The 23,370-nt window shown below is 55.0% G+C and overlaps 1 protein-coding gene across 2 annotated transcripts in view; it reads right to left on the reverse strand.

Annotated features, from left to right (window-relative positions):
* Positions 1-23,370, reverse strand: part of CYTH4 (cytohesin 4) — a 32,867-nt gene that overhangs the window by 2,055 nt on the left and 7,442 nt on the right. Inside the window, exons 2-12 of one of the 2 annotated variants that reach the window (XM_009217243.4) lie at positions 20,893-20,975; positions 18,878-18,942; positions 17,615-17,681; positions 15,678-15,796; positions 14,056-14,136; positions 12,294-12,406; positions 9,908-10,056; positions 4,010-4,121; positions 2,215-2,291; positions 1,752-1,823; positions 1,115-1,269 (exon numbers count right to left, since the gene is read on the reverse strand). In XM_009217243.4, the coding sequence (XP_009215507.1) occupies positions 1,115-1,269; positions 1,752-1,823; positions 2,215-2,291; positions 4,010-4,121; positions 9,908-10,056; positions 12,294-12,406; positions 14,056-14,136; positions 15,678-15,796; positions 17,615-17,681; positions 18,878-18,942; positions 20,893-20,975 (1,093 nt within the window). Of the gene's footprint in view, positions 1-1,114; positions 1,270-1,751; positions 1,824-2,214; positions 2,292-4,009; positions 4,122-9,907; positions 10,057-12,293; positions 12,407-14,055; positions 14,137-15,677; positions 15,797-17,614; positions 17,682-17,774; positions 17,946-18,877; positions 18,943-20,892; positions 20,976-23,370 lie in introns of those variants that run through there. The other variant, XM_031656320.1, reaches the window with a different exon arrangement.

Here is a 23,370-nt window from a genome sequence, read left to right on the forward strand (position 1 = left end):
AGGGCTGTGCCAGCCTTACTAGCCTAGCTCAGGGTCCCATGGGCAGGGCGAAAGTGGGTGAGCCCTCTGATCAGGAGCTGAGAGCCTTGGGAATTCTATCCCCAAATGTCTCTGGGCCCCTCGCCAGGCTCCCATTGTAGACCTTCGGAAGGTAATGGGAAGAGCTTGGGGTGGAGCTGGCAGACCTGCCTGTTGGACCCTGCTCTGTCCCTGGTTCTGTGGCCTGGGCGGGTCCCTCCCATCTCTGGGCCTCAGTTTCCTCATCTGTAAGAGGGAGGTGAGAATGGGTCTGCCTGGCAGCCTCACAGGCTGTTCTACTACAAGGCCCAGGTGAAAAGACCCTGCAAGTCCCCGGGACACGGCCCCTGCCCAGCAACCACTTCTGCCTTCCTCTGGCCACCAGGCCTCACCCTCGCCAATGTCTTGGGCTGGCTCAGAGTCAAGCCTTGAGCAGGTTTGCCATCTTGCCCTTTACCAGGTGCATCTTCCTCGTGTCTCTCCTGTTGGTGGCACCACAGAACCAGTCCCTACACTTTGGCTTTCCTCACCCAGCCACCCCTCCCTATTTATCAGTCTATGGCTCCCCAGTGCCCCAGGAGAAACCGAAGCTCTTCACCACAGTGGCTGTGGCTTTGCCATGCTCAGCAGTTTCAGCTCCCACACTGCTTAGCCTCATTTGGACTCCGGGATGCTGTGCAGGTGGCCTGCCTGCTGATTGCCCACACGGGTCCTTTTACCTGGAAGTTTATCTGGAAAGCCCGTCCCTCTACCTCCACCAGGTCCTTCCCAGGCCACTTTGGATAGTGAAGCCAACAAGAGCACTCACCATGTACCAGGCAAGGGCGGGGCAAGAGTTTTATGTGCAACTCTGCTCTATTCTCCCACCAACCCCATGCAGTGGGTCTCTCCCTTCCCTGTGTCCTGGGGCCTGGCCTGGTGCCAGGCACACAGAAAGTGCCCATGGAATACGGGTGGAAGGAAGGGGTTTGCTGGCCAGAAACAGGAGGGAGAGACTGGAGTTAGCCCCCTTTACAGAAAAGGAAGCAAGACCCAGAAGAAGCAGGGCCTTCTAGAAGGTGATGGAAAGCCATCCCCAGACCTGGGCACCCCTTACCGGATAGCCTCGATCCACTGATCACGCTCCTCGGCACTGGTGGCTGAGATCCGGTACGACTCGTGCTTGCCCTCCACCACCCTGCCGTCGCCATCGGTCTTGCAGGCCTTGATTTTCTGGCCTCGGCAGCTGGGGTTGTAGAGCTCCAGGCAGAACTGTGGAGAGGTGGCCAGGCAGGGGTGGGAAGAGAGGGAGGCTGGGTGAGCTCTCCAGGAGGCTCAGATGCTGGTGTCCCTGATCAGTGTGACAGCCCTATGACAGGCGAAGGGGCAGGAGCTGCTCCTCCCACACTGAGCACTCTCTCTGTGCCAGGCTCCTGAATCTACCATCCTCCCTAACGTCTCTATGTGACACGTGGGCTCACTGAGGTTCTGAATGGCGTGGTGCTTACGCAGGGCCATCCAGCCAGTCGGGTTGTGTGGGACAACAGGGGACAACCACGTCCTTGGACCGACATTGATCTTTTCCCACTGTCCATGGGCCCAGGAGGGAGAGAAGGCAGCCCTGAGCCATAGGGAAGGTGTGAGGGACACAGCCTGGCTTCCTGGAGAGCCCAGCCTCAGGCCCTCTCCCCACATTCTGTTTAGGAAATTTCCCAGTGACTCCGGCCTCTGAGCCCCCCAGCCTGAACACCTACTGGCTTCTTGGGGTCATCCACCTTCTGCACGGAGAGGTTCTCAAGGGGTATGATTCCCCGTGGCTCCTTGTCCTACAGGGAAAGGGGAAGGAAGGTCAGGGTCAGGAAGTGGAACCCTGAGGCCCAAGGTAGGGCGTGAATGTGTGGGGTTCCCCAAACTCAAAGAGGAGCGTGCTCGTCTTCCGAGACTGTCCAGCCATGGGGGGATGGAAGTTAGAAGCAGCATGTGAAGAGCTCTGGCTGGAAGTTAGGAGGCCCAGCTTTAAGCCTGGGCTCTGCCTAGGACCTTGGCCCGTCCCTCCTCAGTGTACCCGTTTTCCCCATCTGTAAAATGGGCGTGGAGGGGAACTGAGTGATCTCAAAGGATCCAAAGCCGTGTTAGTCGACTGCTCAGTGGGCGTTGGGAAGGGAGTTGTGCGGGGAGAGGCGGGGGCAGGGGAAGGCCCAGGGGACCCCTGCTCACAGCGGTGAACTCGAAGTAGTAGAGGCAGTTGTCAGTCAGGATGAACCAGCGCCGTTTCCACGTCTTCACGCGGCCCCCTGCGCAAGGCCAATGTAGCAAGCTAGTCAGTCCTCGTCCTGGGTCACTGACACCTCCCCCAGGGAAGGGCAGGGCCTCGGATGCTTCCCCCTGGACCCCCAGCTGAGTGCCCTAACCCTCGTCCACCACACCTTCCCCCACATCTATCCCTTTCTCAGACAAGAACCTTAGTGGCTCCTGTCACCCCCAGGCTTCCCTGGAGCTGCTTGAGCTGGCGTTTGGGTGGCCTCCGTGATCAGGTCCTAGGAATGATCTTCCTGGCTACCATGTTCCATTGCTTCATTCCTTAGCTTGATCCCTGCCTGGCACTGTGCTAGTGCTAAGCATTTCATCCTTCATTTGCCAGGCACTGCTCTAGAGGTTTTAAAAAATATTACTTATTAATCCTCATAACCATGTATGAAGAGAGGACCGTTGTTAACGCCATTTTACAGACGAGGAAACAGTCATGGAGAGGTAAAATTGCCTGCCCACGGTTCAGCAGCAGAGCTGGGATTCGAACCCCAATGTCCTAGTACCAGAGCCCAACTCTTGGCCATTTTGCTGCACATTTAACTCTCCCAAAGATCATTCTTCCCATCTTACAGCTACAGAAACTGAGGCTGAAGAACCTGCCCATCAGCACTTGGGTGAAGGAGCTGGGATTTGGGCCCAGGGCTGTGTGACTCTGAGACCCCCTCTCCCATCTGAGTTGGGATTTATGACATAGAGCTTCTCAGGGGCAGACAGCACGTGGCTGGGGCAGGACAGGAGGCCAAGTGCTCTGGAGGAGGATGGACTGGGGTGTGGTGTGGAGAGTCAGAGGACTCGGGGGCTCCTGGGGGCACTGGGCAGGACTGGCACAGGGCTTGGTAGACAGAAGGTTCTGGAGGCTCAACGTTGCTGGAGGTGAGCCAGGTTGAGACCTCTGCTTCAACGTGAGGCATCTGTCCTCACCTGCCCTGGAGGTGCTGTCCCCGGCTGGGCTGTCCCTGCTGGAGAGGCTTCAGGAAGTGTGTGTGGGAGGAAGGGGCAGATAGCCGGGCACTGGGGTTCCCCTGCTGGACTGTGCAGCCACTGTTACTGCAGCACCCACCCCAGCTGCCCTCTGCAGGGTGCAGGTTCTCCCTGCCCCCAGTCAGCTTGAAAGGAGCCTCCCTCTAAGCCACATCCTGTCATCCTTCCTCCCCTCCTTAGGGACACCTAACCCTCTGCCCCCTCAAATCTGCCCCTGGCTGGCTGTGTGGCCTCAGGCAGATCCCTGACTTTACTGTTCGGCTGTAGGGGGGACCAGCACCTTGCCTGAGCTCAGTAGGTTTTGAACAAATGGTACTTCTTGCTATGACTTCTCTCCCCATTCCTTTGGGGAGAGAGAAACAGAACTGCAGCTGAAGCGTTTGTCAGTGAGTCTGTCTGCCTCTTGCCCGGCTTACAGCTCAGCCCCCTCCACTGGCTCCCTTCATTCTCAGGACAGACAGATGGATGGGGCAGGCAGACGGCTGCACTGGGGGCCAGGAGACCTGGAGGCTGTCCAACTCCATCCCCCAGGATGCATGTGAGCCTCGTGTCAGTCGTGTGTCTGTGCGTGCATAAGTGTGCATGCAACGACGTGTGCTCACGCGTGTATCAGTGTGCGTGTGACGATGTGTGCCCACGCGTGCACGAGTGTGTGTGTGACAATGTGTGCCCGTGCGTGCGTGAATGTGCGTGCGATGACGTGTGTCTGTTGGCCTCTCACCCAGCTTGAGCAGCCAGCCCTCCCGGTCTGGGTTGAAGAAGGTGTGAGTGAGGTCATTGCCGTCGTCCTCAGGGATGGAGAAGGGCTCACTCTTGATGCTGTCGAAGAGGTTCTGCCCCAAGAGAATGGAGAGAAAGACCTGGCTGTGAGTCCGCCCGAGTCCAAGGTCTAGGCCTGGCCTGGCCTGTGTGGCCTTGAGCAGGTCACTCACCTGCAGGCATACTCTTTCCTCACCTGTTAGTTTATTGTGGCCCCTAGGCTTTTCTTGGTGAGCCCCTCTCTGGTTCCCTTCATTCAGCCCGGGCCTGGCCTTGCCTCCCCGCCACCCCCGTCATGCTTCCCTCTGTGCTACTGCAGGGCAGGTGAGCAGGGCTCAGCCCCTCAAACACATACATATACAAACATGCATGCTTACACACACACACACGTGCACACTCACACACATGCACATGCGGGCACATTCACACACATGCATGCACACTTATATAAATGTATGCTCACACATACATGCACACTCACACATGCACACACATACATGCTTACACACATGCACACTTGTATGCATGCACACACATGCGCACACATGCATGCATACTCACACACAAGTGCACACTCACATGCATGCATATTCACACGCAAGTGCACACACACGCATGCTCACACATATACATGCATACTTACACGTGCGTGCATGCTCTCACACATATATGCACACATATACATGCATGCTCACACATATACATGCATGGTTATGCACACACACACATACATACACACTCACACATACATGTACACACATGCACACTTACACACATACATGCACACTTATATACATGCATGCTCACACACATGCGTGCTTGCGCACACATACATGCACTCTTACACATACATGCACGCACACTCACAATATACATGCACACATATATACATGCATGCTCACGCACACATGCATGCTTACACACACAGACACAGACACACACAAACACACGTATTCTCTCTCTGTCTCTCTGTCTCTGGGGCACAGCAACCTTGGCAAAAGCCATGGGAGGAGGGTCCTCTCTTGCTTAGGTGTAGCAGCAGGGACGTCCCTGAGTTGAGGGGCCACTGAGGAGCCACCAGGGAGGAGGATATAGGCCACTTCATGTTGAGAGGCCCAGCTGAGGGAGAGCCCAGGGTGGGATGCTGGCTGTGACTCTCAGAAACCCCTCTCCTAGGCAGACCTATTCTGGATGGGCCAGGGTAGGGTCTGGGGAGCTCCCAGAAAGCAGAGTGCAGTTCTCCGTGGAAGCCTTTCAGGCAGTAAGAGCTGGTGACATGTGCGGGAGCAGCCTTGTAGAGTAATGAGCTCTTTGTCACTGGAAGTAAGTAAGCCAGGTCTGCAAGGTCCCTGTGGGCAAGGTGTGGCTGCTGGCGCCAGATCGCCCCGTGTGCTTTGAATCTCCTGCCATGAGATACTGCGTTCTATGAGCAACCTGCCTAGATTTCCAAGTGTTTGGAGAACCAGTCTAAACTGTCCATTTCTGCATATTAAAAGCAAGCGCAGTGTTGTCTCAGAGGATGAAATCATTTCCTTTCGCTGCGTTTGTGTGTGCTGCTGCTCAGATGTTTCTATTCAGATGCTTTCTCTGAGATTTTAAATGAAAATTCTCCCAAATACCGTCTGATTCTCTCAAAGTTTTAGAAATGGGGCTTGCTGGTTCTTTAAGGTCTTTTCTGACCTCAGAGCTCAGGGGTCCAGAGTCAGGGCTGGGGCTGGGAGTGGCTTCCCTGGGCTCAGTCTGGCTGTGGGGCTATGGGGGTGGGGAAGAGCGGGCACCAGTTTCTCTCTGGGGATCCCCTACATGCATCCCCGGGAATTCCCAGGTGGCACTGGCTGGTTGAACAAGGGCCTGAAACAGGAAGGCCCCATCAACAAAGCTGTCAGCACAGACAGATATTTGCAAGCCCAAGGAGCTATGCAGGGGGGTACACAGGGGGTCTTGACCGCCACAAAACCCACAGGGGGACCCAGCAGCTTCTGCGGTCACTGTATCAGCCTGTGCATTCTGCCCCCGCAAAGAAAATGGCTGAGTCCACCCACATTTCCTGTCCCCTGTAAACACCAACCTCTTCCGCAAGAAAACGCCCTGCACGCACTGCCGCCAAACCCCTGGGCCCAGCTGTTTTCTCCCAGCTGGGTGGATGTGCAGAAATGCAAGGGCCTCCTCCTTCCAGTGGCCCCGCTGACTCAGTGTCCCTCCACCCCCACCTCCCCAGTTTCCCTCTGGGGTGTCTCTGCTCCTCTCTGTTCTGTTCAGGTCACTCGGCAGTGTTGACACCCACAGGTCCCCAGCCCCAGGCTCCAGGAGGGGGTGAATGACTCACATCTGGCTGATTAGAGCATTTCATTCTGCTAGCCGCGGTTCAGGGAGTTCAGTTCAGGCCCAAGCCAGCCAATAAGCATTAATCCTGGGACTTTAGCTGAAACCGCTGAGGAGGAGGACTGTGAGGGCACAGGAAGGCCGGGCCATCTCTGCCACTCCTGGGCAGAGCTGGTTTAAGAGAGAAATTACACAGAGGAGGGGGTTATTGAGAGATGGGGCAACTGGATCAGGCCCTGATGTCACTGGGCACCTGGATCTAGCTGAGCCTGAAGCCAACATTTCTGAAGGCAGATCGATCTCTGATCTTTTCAGTGACATGAATTAAGATTCCCCTAGCTAGGAAGTAACTGGTAGCTGGAAAGCACAGCCAAGTCCTCCATCCCCAAGTCTTGCCTTATGGCCTCTGCAGAAGGATAGGCTCTGAAGTCAGTCATGGGTTCCAATCAGGACTCCAACTATGAGACCTCTGGCCAGCTACCTCTCATGGAGCTCAGTGTCCTCTACTGTAAACTGGGGATGGGATGACTTAATACGAACATAAAGTACTTAGCACTGTGCCCAGTCCACAGTCCATTCTGACCGAGGGGTCTGGGCAAGGACCCAGGAGGTGCAGGGCTACCTATGTCAGAAGATGCCCAAAACTGGGAGACTGTTACCCTGTCTGGGCCTCAGTTTCTCCAACTTTGACATCAGAGAGTGGAGTTCTTTGTCCCCTCATCCCCTGTGCCTCCTCCACCATAGCTCCCCCTCCCACAGCCCTCAGGGTGGGTGGTTCCTCTCCTAGCTTTTCTCAAGGCCTGCCAAGTGCCAGGCGCCTGACAGCTTCTCAGAAAACGATATGAAGCCAGCATCATCAGCCCACTTTGCAGATGAGGAAACTGAGGCTCACGTCCAAGGTCACACAGACATAAGGGCAGAGCTGGGATTTGACCTCCCATCCCTGTGAGTCTGAACACTGTGCCTTTGCCCTGAGCTTCTTGGGAACTCTGCCCCCTGCCCCATCTGGATGGCTAGAGCAAGGTTGGTTCAACCCTCCTGTCCCCCGACTACCACTGTGCACCTCTCCACAGCCTTTCCCAGCTGTGCATCCTTGTGGTCTGTGTACCCTTGGAGTGACCTCTCTTTGGGTCATATCTATGTAGACTTAATTTTGCAAATTGGGTCACTTAAAAGCATTATGTGTCCTCCTCACTTAATGGGCCCAAATTGGAGAATCCTTCTGCCAAGTGGTGACCTTGGACTGTCTGAAGGTACTTAAAACTGAATCCTTGCTTCATATATGGGGAAAATGAGGCCCAGGCAGAAGGCAAGAGGATCCCCAAATCCACGCAGCTGCCTGTGTGGGAAGCTTCAGGATTGATTAGCCACTCCGACTACACCAGGCACTTGGCTGAACACCTCACGCTTCTGCACTAATCCTATGAACTGGGGCTCACAGAGGTCAAGCCACTTTCCCAAGGTCACACAACCAGAAAGTGGGGTAGCCGGGGCTGGAGGTGGTTCTGACTCCGGTGCTCTGTTCTTTCCCCTAGTCTGTGTCTGCCTCTCTGGGCTGCCAAAGAGGATAATAAGGGCTTCCTAGGCCTCCTGGGCAGATTTTGTAGCTAAATTGAGATAATAGACCCCAAAGCCTGGTGAGAAGAAACTTACAAGTTCCATACAAATGTGGTGCATTGTTATTAACAAAAGGCTGGAATTGGGAAAAACAGCTAAGGAGGGAGATGCTGAAGAGGGCTCACTGGGAGCTGGAGGCAATAATGTGGCACCTGGGAGAGCGGCAGGACCAGTGCTGGGAGGTAATTAACTCATTCCCTGCCAGACAAGGTGTGCCCGCATAGCACCATGAGGACCCCAGATGAAATGAGTCACCAATGTTCAAATGCCTTTTAAAATGTTTCAGGCATTTTACCAAGTGCTGGGGCTTTTTTCATTATTAATTATTTTTCATAGTGACATAAGCCACAGGCCCTACTTTAGCTGGGGAGCCCTGCAGGGGGCAGGTATTATAGACCTGGCACAGGCTCTGCCCGTAACATTTAAAACAGTTACTCCCCGTGGCAGGTATTATTATTATTATCCCCACTCTCCTGGCAGAGGGGATAGTGGCTTCGACTCCAGTGAGTCATTGCCCAAGGTCACCTAGCAGGCAAATGGGGAAGACGGGTGTAGACCTGAGCTCCAACCAGCTTTCACGCTCTCATGCTGTGCAGTGGCTCCTCTCTGATGCCCTTTCTCCTCTTGGGACCAAGCAAGAGGTGGGTTAAGGGTGAGGCAGTTCTCAAACACCGAGGGGGCACCGGAATCATTCCAGATCCAGGATCCACCCCAGCCTTGGAGGCAGGAGGTATAGGTATACTCGGTGCCGAGCTGGGACGTGGTGTTCGTGCCCCCTCCGCCCCTCCCCTGCTGGACTCTGACCATGGAGGAGATTGAAGCTCATGGGACTCTGGAGCATCTCCAGTCCTTGAAGTGAACTTGTCCGTTCATGTTTCCTAAGCCAGGCTCTGAATCTCTCCTTCCTGTTCTTGTAAATTCCCCCTGGCTCCCTGTGGCCCGGAGGAAACAGGCAAACTCCTGAGGCTGTCATTGGAAGCCCTGGACACTCTGGCCCCACCCTGTCACCCACTACTGTGCATATATACCACACCTCGGCCACACTGGACACCTCTCCTTCCCCAACCAGGACACGGCTCCATTCTGGCCACTTCTTCTTTATGAAATCTCATTTCCCAGCTTCTTTGGGAAGCTCCCATGTAACCTTCAAGGCCCAGTTCAGAAGTCACCTCCTCTGTGGAGACTTCCAGGATGGCACCCTTCCCTGCCCCCAGAGCAATGACAGCTGCAGTGACAGCAGATCTGTGTCTCCAGAGCTCCATCCCCACAGCCAGCACGGCATGAATCATGCAGCCTTGTAATTCACATGTGTATGGTCCTCCCACCAGACCCTGAACTTGGTCAGAGCAGCATATGTGGTTGATTCATCCCTGTGGCCCCCGTGCTGGGCGCGGAGCCTGGCATGGTGTGGCAGGGGTGCAGGCTATTTGAGGAAGCAACTGGAGGTTTGGTGCCTGCTGGGCTCCCCAGCTCAAGTAGGGCCTTGTGGGAGACCTCAGTTTCCTCCTCTCTAAAGGACAGAGGGCTTAGAGCAGAGACTGAGGGTTTCCAGGCCTGACACGCTGAACGTCTAAGAATCTCTATTCTAATAAGTAGACCTGGGCTGTGTGAGGTACCCTTTTGGGAAGATGTGAACAATGGCTGCCCAGAGTCCCCCAAAGGCTTAAATCTGGGTGGACCTCCTGGGTGGTCTATCTCGGACATCCTTCTCAAAATGGAGGCCTCTCTTGGGCAGGTGGGTTTCAGCACCAACGTGCTTTGTGACGGTGCCTCTCAAGAGTGTAATAGCCTGGGTGGGCCACATCAGCAGAGTCCCCACTGGAGGCTGTCTGTCTCAGAGGAGCCCCTCCCAGGCCGTCCACTAAGGACAGGTCCCTCCTGGATTCCCTGGGCCGGGCTGGGTGGGCTGTGCCTCTCTCACCCGCAGTTGGTCCTCAGGCAGGTCACTACCATTGTTGATGCCGCGGTTCATGGACACAAAGCGCTCAAAAGGCGGCCTGTCCCGGACGTTGGGGTTGTGGAGGCTGGTGTTGAGCATGATGATGGAGAAGGACAGCACGTAGCAGGTGTCTGCGGAGGGGAGAGCGGTCACAGTTCTGGCCTTGGCCACTCTCCCTGCCTCTGCCCCAGCCCCTTCTAGGGCCCAGAATCTGCCATGGCAAGTCCCCGAAGGTCCACCTTGTCCCCCTGACTTAGGCTTTGAGGCCCAGCCTCCCCTCCCCTCCCACTCTTGCTGGTCCCCACCCCCTCTTAAACTATCCTCAGCCTCTCTTTCTGAGTCCCTTCCCACCTCCACGCTTCGGCTCCTGCTGGACCCCCTGCCAGGCCTGCCCTTCCTTCCCTCCTCTCCACTTCAATCCTCCTTCTCGTTCAGCTCGGGGCTTCCTCCCCGCAGAGCCCTTTCAGCCCCCTTCCCACTCTATTCTCTGCCTCTCGGAACCCAGAGAACACTCATTATTAGCAGCGCTGTTCAGGGCTGAGCCACTGCTGCTCTGTAATCTTGCTGGCCTTCCTCCTGAGCCTCAGCGCCTCTCCCATTATTCAGACTTTCAAGTGCTCAGGAGGGAGGGCTGGGCTGTTGGCTGGGGAGGGAGGTGATTGCTACTCTGGCGGGGTCTTTTGTCAAGTATTTGGGCCCTGGATCCAGAGCCAGGGAAGTTCAGCTGCGTCTCCAACTCTCTGGTTGACCTTGGGAAGTACTTGACCTCCCTGACCTTCAGCTTCCCCATCCTTGACATTCAGAGGTTAATCTTTGAAGTAACTGCCTGTTCTGGAACATCAATGATTCTATCTCTGATGGCAGTGGCACCGAGCATTGTTGGTGCTTGCCCTGTGCTAAGCTCTCACATCCCCATGCCCAACCTATGAGGCAAGTCCTGTTGTTACTTCCACTCTACAGATGAGGAAACCGAGGTACAGGAGGTTAAGCTATATGCCCAACAAAATTAAGAAGTAATTGGACCGTGATTCAAATCTGGTGCTTTAAGATGCCTTCTTTCCTACCTACAACTATTTATTGAGTACATACTCTGTGCTGTGGGCCTGGGAGTCATTGATGATGAGTCTGATAGGGTCCCTGCCCTTGCAGGATGTTTAGACTTGTGATAGATAATAAACAAGCAAACACTAAATTAAGATCTAACCACAAAGTAGAGCAAATGTGCTGGAGGGTTTGTCCATGGACACAGCCAGGAGGCGGCATGCTCGCAGACAAGTCATTTCATCTCTCTGAAGCTATATTCCATACGTCAGGGAGGGATGAGAAGACTACTGACCTCAAACGGTGGATGTATGAATTGAGTGACTTTGGCCGGGTGTGGTGGCTCATGCCTGTAATCCCAACACTTTGGGAGGCCGGGGTGGGCGGATCACCTGAGGTCAGGAGTTCCAGACCAACCTGTCCAACATGGTGAAACCCCGTCTCTACTAAAAATACAAAAAATTAGCCAGGCATGGTGGTGGGCACCTATAATCCCAGCTACTTGGGAGGCTGAGGCAGGAGAATTGCATGAACCTGGGAGGTGCAGGTTGCAGTGAGCTGAGATCATGCCATTGCACTCCAGCCTGGGTAAAAGAGAGAGACTCTGTCTCTCAAAATAAAATAAAATAAAATAAATAAAAAATAAAAAAATGATTGAGTGATTTTGCCTGTGTAAAGCACTCAGTGCATAGGGATTACTCAATACACAGGGTTGGTTATTGTTGTTATGATAACTAGATCCAGAGAAGAGGCCAGGACAAGTTGGCCTTGATGGTCCCTCACCCACCCTGCCCTCTGGATGTCTTCACATGGGCATTGGGTTAGCCCTGGGAGAGAGGGCTATGGAGGACTGACCTTTGTGGATCTCCTTCTATGCCCCTTTTTGCCCCTACACCCTGCCCAGGCTGTTTCATGCTTCTGGGCCTTTGTTCCTACTGCAACTCCTGCCAAAAAGGCCCTTTCTCCTCTTAACCTCCTGGAAAACTCCTATTCATCCTTCAAAACCCCATTCAGACCTCACTGTCTCTGAGAAGCCATCTTGGACATGCTGATTGCCCTACTCCTGCCCTCAGACAGGGGTGCTGCTGCCTTAGCCTTACATCCTGTGCTATCATCTCCTGCCTCCTCTCCTAAGAACTGTGTCTCAAGGCAGCTCTGTCAGACAAGCACCCAGCAGCAATGAAGTTGGTGCTCAGCGAGGGATCATGAAGGGGTCTGGGCTGCCAGGATCTGGGTACTTGGGGGAAGCTTGAGGGGGTCTGTGAAATCTATGCCTGGCAATGATGAAGAGGTCCTAGAGCCCTGGGTCCCACTCCCCTCCTGGCACCTGTGGACTGGAAGACGCCGGGGTTGCAGAGGCAGTATCGAGTGGCAAAGGCCTCCATCATCCGGTCTATCTTCTGGGCCTCGCCCGGCAGCCGGAAGCTCCACAGGAACTGCCTGGGGGAGAAACGGGGCCACAGGCAGTGGAGTGGGTGGGGGGCTCTCAGGGGCCCCAGACAAGCTGCCCTGTCTCTCTCAGGTTTAGTCTCTGTATCCTGTAAATGGGGGAATCTGCAACTGTCATCTGGGCTCACAGGGAAGTGGGATTGGCACCAGGGAGTCCCAAGCACGCGGGCGGTAGCCAAGAAATGCCTTTTCTTGCAGAATACGGAACTAAGCACACGCCCCGCTCTGCACATCTGAATCCCAGCACTGACGGCAGCCCAGTCTGCCTCAGCTGGAAAGGCGGCCTTTGCCTGGCCCGGGGTCTGTGGTTCCCCACACCTGGCCTTTGGGCTCTGAGATCTGGCTGTGGGACACAGTTGAGGAGGGGTGAGGCGGGGTTTCCCCTTGCTAGGGCTCCCTTTCTTGGAACCTCGACTTCCCTCTAGCTCTGGAAGTTTGTGGTTTCCACAGCTTCAAGCTAAGTTCTCTGAGGGTGGGAACTGGGCCTGTATCTCTCACTTTCCTGGTGGGCTTCACACAGTCCTGGGCCCCTAGCAACGGCTCAGTAAATAAGTGAATGAATGAATGAATATGTGAATGAATGAATGAATATGTGAATGAATGAATGAATGAAAGAATGAATATGGGAGACTCCCAAGTCACCCACGCCTCTCCCTTAAAGAGCTGGGAGTTAGAGAACACTGGATGGTGGTGGCTTCTTCCTTCTCTGTATTGTAAACTCCTACTCACCCTCCAAAGCCCAGATCAGATGCCCCTTCTCGGAATCTGAGTTTTCGAGCAGCATCAAGACTTACTAAGCACTTACTGTGGACCAATTCTAAACCCTTGCTCATTTAGTCTTCACAACCCTATGAAGTTGGTACTATTATTATCCCCATTCTACGGATGAGGAAACTGAGGCACAGGGAGGTTTACTTTTTATTTTTTGTGAGACAGAGCCTCACTCTGTTGCCCAGGCTGGAGTGCAGTGGCGTGATCTCGGCTCACTGCAACCTCCACCTCCCGGGTTCTGGTGATTCTCCTGCCTCAGCCTCCTGAGTAGCTGGGATTACAGGCACCTCAGCCTCCCGAGCAGCTGGGATTACAGGTGCCTGCCACCATGCCTGGCTAATTTTTGTATTTTGTGCGTGTGTATGGCTTACTCAACGTCACATGGGGGTGAGCAGCAGAGCTGGCATTTAAATTGTATAATCTGGCTCAAGAGTTTGTGCTTCAAACTGATAATTGTACTGCCTCTGTAGTTGTAAAAATGAGTACCAACAACGGTACCCTAATTAGAAGCTAATAAGTAATAATACATGGAATACCTACCAAGCAGTCTTATAAAATAAATAAAACATGCACTAATCCAAAAAGTAGGAGAATGACCGTCATAAAGTAATAATGATTAGAATGATTAAATACGGGCGTGATAGAATTCTAACGTAGCAAGAAGGCAGCATTTGCAAGGAACTAGGCCCTTTCCCAGGCGGTCCACCTCAGCTCTGTGAGGCAATACTATCATTCTTGTCATTCTTGTTCCTCGCCTCCTCTTCTTTGCTCCCAACCCTTTGTGCTGTTAGCTGTGTGGATCGCGACACCCCCAGCCACTGGGGCTGTGCCACTCTTGAGGGCCGGGACCCTGCTCCAGGACTACTCACCTGAGGGCCTGGACGAGGTTGAGGTTGGCGAACTCATGGCAGTCCACGAAGGCCTGGAGGACCTGCAGGTTGACGGGGTCCCTGGGGAGGGGGCGGAAGGGAGGGTGAGACACACTCGGATACTGGCTGGCCCCCACCTCCTGGAGGGGGTTGAAGTAGGGGAGGGAGAGGAGAGAGACATCTGTTCTTCTGGGGTCCAGCTGCCATCTGGTGTGTTCACATCTGTCCCACCCGTATCACACCCCGAGGGCACACCCTTGTCCTCCCACGCAGAAACACACACCTTCACTGTTCACCAGCGCTGGTCTGGCCCGGGAGGGGAGCCCTGGCTTTGCAGCGGCCTGCCCTCAGTCCAGGCCTTCCTCATTTCCTATAACTTCCCACCTGGCGACCTCGCAGAAGCCACTTGACCTTCCCAGTCCCAGCTTCCTCATCTGTACAAGGGAGAGAAACTGACCTCCCCCATCTCCTCCCTCTCCTCAGCTCCTGAAGCAGGAAGTTGCCCTTCTCACCATCTGCATGCCCTGCTCACCCCAGGAGGGAGGGGTGTCCTTGGGAGCTGGGGAGAGGGCTGTTGACTCCCTGGTCCAGCTTCACCCCTATCCCCTTGCCCGCCCCTCAGACCAGTCCTTTGCCCAGAGCCCTCTCACAGATCCTCACCTCCTCATCCACTATATCCTCCCTCTCTCCTCCCATCCAGTCTAGATTCTTGAGCCTGTTTCTGACCCCAGGGCCTTTGCCCTTGCTGCTCCTGGACTGCTCCTCCCCCACTTGTCTGTACTGATTTGGTCAAATGTCACCTTCTCCATGAGACGCTTCCTGCCCACATTATTCTAAATCACGGCCCCCAACCTATGGTCCCCAGAGTGTCTTCTTTCCTCCCTCCGTCTCTCCCTCCCTCTCTCTCTCTCTCTCTCTTTCTTTCTTTTCCGAGATGGAGTCTCAGTCTCCATCTGTTGCCCAGGCTGGAGTGCAATGGCACGATCTTAGTTCACTGCAACCTCTGACTCCCAGGTTCAAGCGATTCCCCTACTTCAGCCTCCTGAGTAACTGGGACTTCAGGCACCCGCCACCACATCTGGCTAATTTTTGTATTCTTAGTAGAGACGGGGGTTTCACCATGTTGGCCAGGCTGGTCTCCAACTCCTGACCTCGTGATCCACCCACCTCGGCCTCCCAAAGTGCTGGGATTACAGGTGTGAGCCACCATGCCTGGCCGGTCCCCGGCATTTCTGACTTCCCTTCCATGCTTGATTTGTATTCCACAGAGCTTATCATTCTCTAACATATTTTGCACCTATTGAGACCTGTCTCTCCCATTAGTGTGGACCTCTGAGGACGAGAGTTTTGTCTGTCTTATTCACTGGTGTACACCCAGGGCTTAGGATGGTGCCTGGAACACAGTAGACCCTAAGCAACATGTATTTGTTGAATACATTACTAAATGAATGAAGGCAGTCAGGCTTTGACTCAGAATCTGGAGGGGATGATCCCTGAGCCCCTCAAGCCCTAGGAGTAATGACTTTCCTAACATAATTCATCCTCTCACCTGTACATTCACACACCTGTACACACCTGCACACCTTCATTTCCTGCCTCCCTTAGGCTCCACTCCTTCTTACCTCTCCCCCAGGTAGGTACCAATGGCTGTCTTGTTGAGGCCCTCGCCTTTATACAGGAACCGTGCGATGTCCTGGATGTCGGGGGTCAGCAGCTTGTGCTCAATGAAATACTGGATACCCTGGAGGGGGTACAGAGAAGCTGCTGCACGGAAGCAGGCCTGGGAGGGGGAAGGGAGGAAGGAGCTCCCGTGGCCAGAGCTCTGGAGCCTGGCATTCTGGTGTTGGCACAGTCTGTTCTGGGAAGTTGTGATCTCCTCCTTCACAGGGGCTGCCTTTGTGAGGTGGTGAGTTCCCCATCCCTGGAGGCGTGCAAAGAAATTCAGGCCGGGCGCGGTGGCTCAAGCCTGTAATCCCAGCACTTTGGGAGGCCGAGATGGGCGGATCACGAGGTCAGGAGATCGAGATCATCCTGGCTAACACGGTGAAACCCCGTCTCTATTAAAAAAAAATACAAAAAACTAGCCGGGCGAGGTGCCGGGCGCCTGTAGTCCCAGCTACTCGGGAGGCTGAGGCAGGAGAATGGCGTGAACCCGGGAGGCGGAGCTTGCAGTGAGCTGAGATCCGGCCACTACACTCCAGCCTGGAGGACAGAGCGAGACTCCGCCTCAAAAAAAAAAAAGTCACCCTTCCTGCCATGAACCAGGTTCATGCCAGGTACTCCCCAGGGTCCCCTTCAGTCTGACATTCTTTGATTATATGCTTCAGTGATTCTAGGAATTTGTAATTCTGAGATTCAATGATTCAGCCATTTCTTTTGTTCCCCTAAAACTCATATTATTTAAAAATAGCATTTCATTCTTTCACACAAGTAATCTATGTCTATTGTATAAAACTTAGAAAAAAACCATCTCAATCCAAAGGGGAGGAAATTGCCCGGGCCTTACCGCTCGGAGGCAGACAGCTTCCATTGTGGTGACCTTCCTCCCCTTTCTGTATGAAAATGGGCTCAGACCATGCCTGTTGCATTTAAATCTGCTTTTCGGATTTGACAATATCACAAACATGTCTCCTCACCACCGAGGCACTCAGAGTTTGTCATCCTAGTTTTAGGAGTTGGAGGTTAGGGTCTCTGGCTCTCCATGAAGATTCCTCTGTGTTCCACTGCTGGAAGGTGGGCACGGGCCACGAGGGCCGAGTGACAGGCAGAGGATGCAGAGGACACCCCGGGTGCTGGGTGGGGTGAGAGTGTGAGCCTGCAGGGGTCTCTGTGGATGGGAGCAGGAGTCCAAAGGTCTATGGCCATGAGAGGTGAATGGTTATAACACTTTGGGCCTGTGATGCTGACAGGCAGCCTTCTAAGCCAGAGCGAGAAATTTCTAGGGACCCCAGCTTGGTGCTCTCTGCTGGCTGCCCTGACTCCACCTCGGTGTATCTGCCTGCGGTTTCCTTCTGTCTCTGTCCTTTCAGAAAAGGAAGCCCAGCTGCTACCTGGCGGGGTGAGGGGTGGGGCTGGGGTTGCTCTGAGGCCAGGGGGCTTGGGAGTGGTGTGGGGGAGTGAGGGAACCCAGCCCTGAGCTGCTGCTCCTGCTAGCAGAGGGGTGGGTGGTGGGACCGCAGGACTGGCCTTCCCTGAGCCCAGGGCTGAAAGTTGCTTCTGGAGCCTGAGCCCCAGATCCAAGGGCTCCACTGTCCCAAGCCACATTCATGGAGAAGGAAATGGAGGCCCGGAGTGAGGAAGGGACTAGGCCAAGTGCACGGATATCATGGCCTCCTCCATGCTCCTGGCTCCTCCTGCTCCGGGGCGCTTATGCCTCAGAGTAGACGGGGCCCCCAGCCACAGCTGGCCATGGGGCACTGGACAAGATGCTCAGCTCTGCTGGGCCCAGCTTCCTCCTCTGGAAAGGGGTCTTGTCAGCTGAGGGGAGTGAGAGGACACCGGCCAGGTGCTCCCATGCAGTCCCCATACCCTGTGGCCCGGGCCCTCCACAGCCGCCTACCTTTGCAGGGTCCATGTTGAACTTCTTGCGTCCAGTGCACAGCTCCTTCTCCTTCTGGGCCATCCGGCTGTGGACATGAGGACGTCAGCTTAGGCTGCACCAGGACCCTGAATTACCCTCTCCACTCCCCAAGGACCCTTGCCTCAGCAGGAGCCCATACCCGCTAGGGACCTCCAAGTGGGGCCCCCAGGTCCTGCCTGGGAACCATCTGTGGGGGAGAGAGAAGTGCAAGGCTGGCTCCTCCCAGAACTCTGCAGCTGACTCCTCTGATGGGCCCAGCACGGGCATTTAGCAGCTCTCAGGACCCCGGAGCTGCCGCGGAGGAGGGGCCCTGTGCAAGAAACCGGGGGAGGAGGCAAGGGCTGAGCATGCAGGCGCCAGAGCCAGGCTCCTGGATGCGAATCCGAGATGGGCTGCTTTGGGCAAGTCACTTCCTCTCTCTGGGCCTCAGTTTCCTCATCTATAAAATGGAGGTGACACCACCTGCCTCCCAGCGTTGTTGAGAGGTTAAAGCACCTAAAACAGTGAGGTGTAGTTGTATTATTTGTTATTGTTGTGGCTGGAACAGGGGAGCTGGAGAAATGGCCACTTGTGTGTGTGTGTGTGCATGTGTGTGTGTGTGTGTCTGTGTGCATGTGTTGCTGGGGGGAGGGGAGGAGGCTGGACAGGTGGAGACCTAACGGGTGGCAGGCGGAGGAGGGGAAATTCCTAGGCCCTGGGACCCTAGGAGACCGTGTAGCAACCAACCTTCTTGTTGCACAAGTGGGGAAACTGAGACCCAGAGAGGGACAGGATCTGTCCCAGGTCACAAAACAGTGAGAATTTTCCATAGAGGCGGTGGGAGTGGCCGGCTCCGGGTTAGTGGTGAGAGGGTTGGGGTGGGGCCAGGCTCCTGTCCTCGTGGGGCCCTGGGCTTCCTTGTCCTTGCCCTTGGGGCTGAGCTTCCCTTCTCCTTGCCCATCCCAGGATGGATGTGGCCAGTGATCATCCGGGGCTGGACCACAGTGGGTCAGGAGAGACTTTGGGTTGGGGGAGGGGAGGACGCAGTGTCTCTCAAGAGAGGGTCAGCCTGGAAGCAGGGACCCAGGCTGGGATGGGGCCTGGGTCACCATGTTCTGGTCTCGTTGCTGCCTCCTACTCCTGGGCCAATCCCTGATTTCACCAGGCCCAGGGATCGGGGGTGTCCCCTGCTCATTCAAGGTGTATGACATCCTTGGGAAGCAACCCTGGCAGTTTCTGGGGGTCCCCACCCACGCCCCTCACCTCTCCTCCGCGCTCTCGAAGCAGTCGATTTGGGCAAACACATCTGCGATCTCATCCTTCAGCTTCTGTGGGGTGGCAGGGGCAGGACAGGGAGAGTCAGGGGTGGAGGCCAGAATCCCGGGGGTTTAAGACCCTAGTGACCACTCCTGGCCCTGGGCGTGACTCTCAAACCTGGCCCCTCTCCCTGACCTCTGTCCTGAATCCCCAGTCTGAGGGGCCCTCCATGGACAGGTCCCCTCCCTCGATGTCTCATAATTTCAAAGTCCCATGCTAAACTATCACTTCTGTCTGCACCCATGCCTCCACTTGCCTTGGGGAGGGGGAACCCCCAAGCCCCCACCCCTTGCCCATCCTATTTCCAACCTTCCCATCTCTCCACTCTGCAGCCATGAAGTCTGCTCTCCAGCTGAGCCTACCCGACAAGCCAGCCTCCCCGCTGCCCCCCTCCCCCCTGCCCACCTCCACCCTGCCCGCCTCCACCCTGCCCGCCTCCACCCTGCCCGCCTCCACCCTGCCCGCCTCCACCCTGCCTGCCTCCCCCGGCTGGTGTCTTTCTGGAGCACTGCATGGAGCCGGCCCTTCCCCTGCTCAAATCCCTCCCATGGCTCCCTACTGCTTCCTCAGCTTCTGCCCCAGCTTCTCTCTGGCTTTCCTCCACTTACTCTGTTGCTCACCCTTGACGAAGTGCCCGCTACATGCCTGCCAGGTACTATGGGGACACCACGCACAGGCAGCATAGGCCCTTTCTCCAGGGACTTTGCAATTCCCCGGGACTTTACAGAAGACACTGAGGCATAGAGAGATGACACGACATGCCCACCGTCTGACTCCAAACCTGTGCTTCCCCCAGCTCGACCCCAAGCCCATTTCATCTTGACCCTGCAGGAGGCACCCAGTGGCAGAGGGGACCCCCTAACACCTCCCCCTGTCAACCACCAGCACCCCTTGCAGGACAGCAGCATGAGCCCCTGGCAGGCACTCCCAAGAGGCACCCAGCCCTTCTCCCCAGGATCTGTGGGGTGCTGGTGAGGGGCTGGCTCCAGGGGCTTGTCCTGAGACTCAAGGCCAGCATGGGACTTGGGAGCCTGTGTCTGAGCCCTGTCAGCTCCTGTTCATGCCATCTTGGCAGAGCCACTGAGTGGTTGCCCCACAAATACAATGGGGATTTATTTGCAAGTATTAACTGAGCACCTATTAATGCTGCACCCTGCAGGCGGGGGATGCAGTGGTGGGCAAGACAGACCTCGGCTCTGTGTTCATGGAGGGCATAGTCTGGTGGGGTTGGGATCATGGGTGGTCGTAGGGCAATGACCATGCAGAGCACCATCGGAGCAAGGTAGAGAAAGCCTGGCACATAGTAGGTGCTCAATAAAACACCAGCTGAGTGAATAATTTTGTGCCTTCATTCCTCACTGAAATCCTAAGTTTATGTGCATGGGAGTGGGGGTGGGTACAGCCGCTGCAGCCCAGGCAGATGAGACTGCAAGTGCAAAGGCCCAGGGGCAGGGTTGAGCAAGGCACGTTCCAGGAACAGAACCCAGCCTGTCTCGGAATCTGCCGAAACCTAGATGAGCTGACGTCTGAGTCTGATTGGTGAAGTGGTAAGTGCCGGGCACATACTGGGAGTTATCATGACCAGGTGGTCTACACTCTGCAGGGGTGAGACCTGGCTGAAGCTTCACCACTGGGGTCAGTGCCTGTCCTGTGACAAAGCGAGTAAAGGCCGGGATGGGGCTGGGCACACAGTGGGTGCCTAATTGGATCGCTGCCTCCCTCCCCGGCTCTCCTGGTCCTCCCTGGGTCTCAGGGTGTCTGTCTGCAGTCTTGCTGTTCTCCATGCTCCTGGCACTGGGAACAAGGCTGATATGGGCCAGAGTTGGCCACACTGTCTGACCAGCAGGAGCTGGTGGGGCGTGTGCAAGCGTGCAGAAGTGTCTGCTTATGGGCGCCTGCAGCGTGGCGTGTGTGGGCATGGACACGTGTGCAAGCGTGTGTGGACACGGGTGTGCGCTCACCTGGATGTCCTCCAGGAGCTGCTTCCGGTGCCACTTGATCCTCTGCAACTCTTCTGTCTCCCCGCTGCTCAGCTCCGCGGGCTCTACAGAGAGACAACCGGCCTTCCCCATCACTTGGCTGCAGCCACACCCACTTGCCCTCACTTCTGCAGGGCCTCCTTCCCTCCAGAAACCCAGGATTTGCCCTCTTCACAGAGGCCCACCTCCTCCAGGAGGCCTCCCCTGACTGCCCTGTCTAAAGCAGCCCCTGCTCCCTCCCCTCCTGCCCTGCTTCCTGTTTCTCCCACCCCCTGGATAGACACCCCCCGAAAGGATCTTGTTTCCTTTTATCTTTTCTGTCCCTCCTGTTAGACTCTTGGCTCCGTGACAGTTCAGCTGTTCTATTCTTTTGCTCACTGCTGTGTCCCCAGCACCGAGAAAAAGTCTGACCCATCGTAAGCACTCAGTTAAACACTTGCTGAAGGCATGCATTCCTTCTCCGGAACTTGAATCCCCTCCTCCACTGACTCACGGGCTCATTATTTATTCACTTATTTATTTGAACAACCAGGAAGTGGCATTTTCCTCACATCCCATTGGCCAGAATGCAGTCATGTGGCCACACCTAGCTGCAAGGGAGGCTGGGAAATGAGCCTGTGTCAGGGTGGTCCTGATGTCCTTACTATGTAAAATGGGGAGGCTGGATTTGGGGGATATTTGGTAGTCCCTGCCCCCAGATACTGAGGCTCAGAGAGGTGAGGTGACTCAACCAAGGTCCCACAGGGAAGTGGTCACTGAGCCAGGATGGGACCTTGAATTGGGCTGACTCCAAAGCCTGTGCTCTTTCATCTCCACTTGGAAATGAATAAATTAAACAAGATTTGTATGTGCTGGCATTCTATGCAAGGTGCTATGATGATGCCCACAACTAGGTCAGCTGTCCTATCTTCATGCTTCCTGGTGGCTTCAGTTTCACCCACAACACTCTCCTTCTCTGAGTAATATGGCCTCCCTATTACTCAGAGAGTCCTCATCCTGGGCCTGGGGACTCTACAACCTCTCCAGCCTTGGCGGTGAGACTTATTCCCTGCCATTCCCAACAAGAGCCTGCCAGTCCAGCCTGCCAGCTCCTCTCTGTCCCAGAGCCATCCAGGACTCGGTCCCACTTCCCTGTGTTTGCCCAGGCAGCTCCTGTACTCTGGCATGCCTTCTCCTGTCTGCCTGCCCAAATCCTCGCTGACCTTCAAGTTCCAGTGTCGGGAAGTGCCTGGCTGCATTTCTTAAAAGTTTTACAAGGATAGACATCATTTCCCCCAAAAGAATGCAGAGGGAATGTTGAATGCTCCCTTTCCCTACTTCTCCCTCTCATGACTAAGCAGGCATTGTGGATGTTGAGATTGAAGCCCCATGTGGGGATTGCAGGACACCAGGCTAGATGGAGCCCAGGTCCCCAGGCAGTGGTGTGGAGAAGACTCATCATATTCACCTGGACCACCTATCCATCTGAACTTTTCAACGAGAGAGAAATCAGTTTTGAGAACGTTTCGGTCACTGTTATTCTGAGTCTCTTTAAGCAGCTAAACCTGACATATATCTAATACAGCATCTTCATCTGTGGAATATGAACCATAACCCTTGCCTCAGAGGGCAGCTTTCAGCAAGGAAAGAGCTAAACTTTGTCAAACACCCAGCAAGAATCCAACATATGCTGAGTCCAACATGCGTACAATGGGTGCTGTCTGCATCCACCCTCCTCTTCAGGACCAAGGCACCATCCCCCCAGCTGCTGGGAGGAAAGCCTGCTGATGGCTCCCAGCTGACTCCCTCCCCAGGAACTAGCCTCAGCCAAAGGGAGGTGCCTCACCCAGGAGTCCCCCCGACCAAGGGCAGGCCCTGCAATAAAAAGCCAAGACTGCTTGCCTGGTTTCAGGACCTGCCCCAGTTTTCAGATCCAGAACCTTGGGACTGAAGGAGAGGCTGGGTCCCAAAGGTAGAGTCCTGCAACACTGTGGCAAGTATATATGGCAATGACTCCCTGGTTCTTCCCTAAAAACACCTGTGGCCATTAACTCCAGTAACTGTATGTGGGGGAAAGGGGAATACCCAAACATTCTGAGGATTGTTGGACACAGGGTCCAAGTTGACATCAGCGCTCAAGACTGAAGTGTCTTCAAAGCCACATTTGAGTGGGGGTGCATAGAGACCAGGTGATAAATGAAGTCTTGGCCAGGTCCAGCTCACTAGGGGTCTGCTTGATTCATGGCCACTTTCCTGGTCTACAGATGTAGAATTGGAATGAACATCCTTGGTTCTTGACCCCATATTGGTACCTTGGCCCACAGGGTCAGAATCATTGTAGTGGGAATAGCTATTGGAAAATTCATGAAGCTGACCCATTGTCCCCACAGCGAAGACAGTAAACAAAAAACTATATCCTGAGGGGAATGTCAGGTGTGGATGCCACTCTTGAGACCTAATGGATGCAGGAGCAATGGCCCT

This window comes from Papio anubis, chromosome 16 (assembly GCF_008728515.1).
Source record: "Papio anubis isolate 15944 chromosome 16, Panubis1.0, whole genome shotgun sequence".
NCBI classification, from domain to species: Eukaryota; Metazoa; Chordata; class Mammalia; order Primates; family Cercopithecidae; genus Papio; species Papio anubis.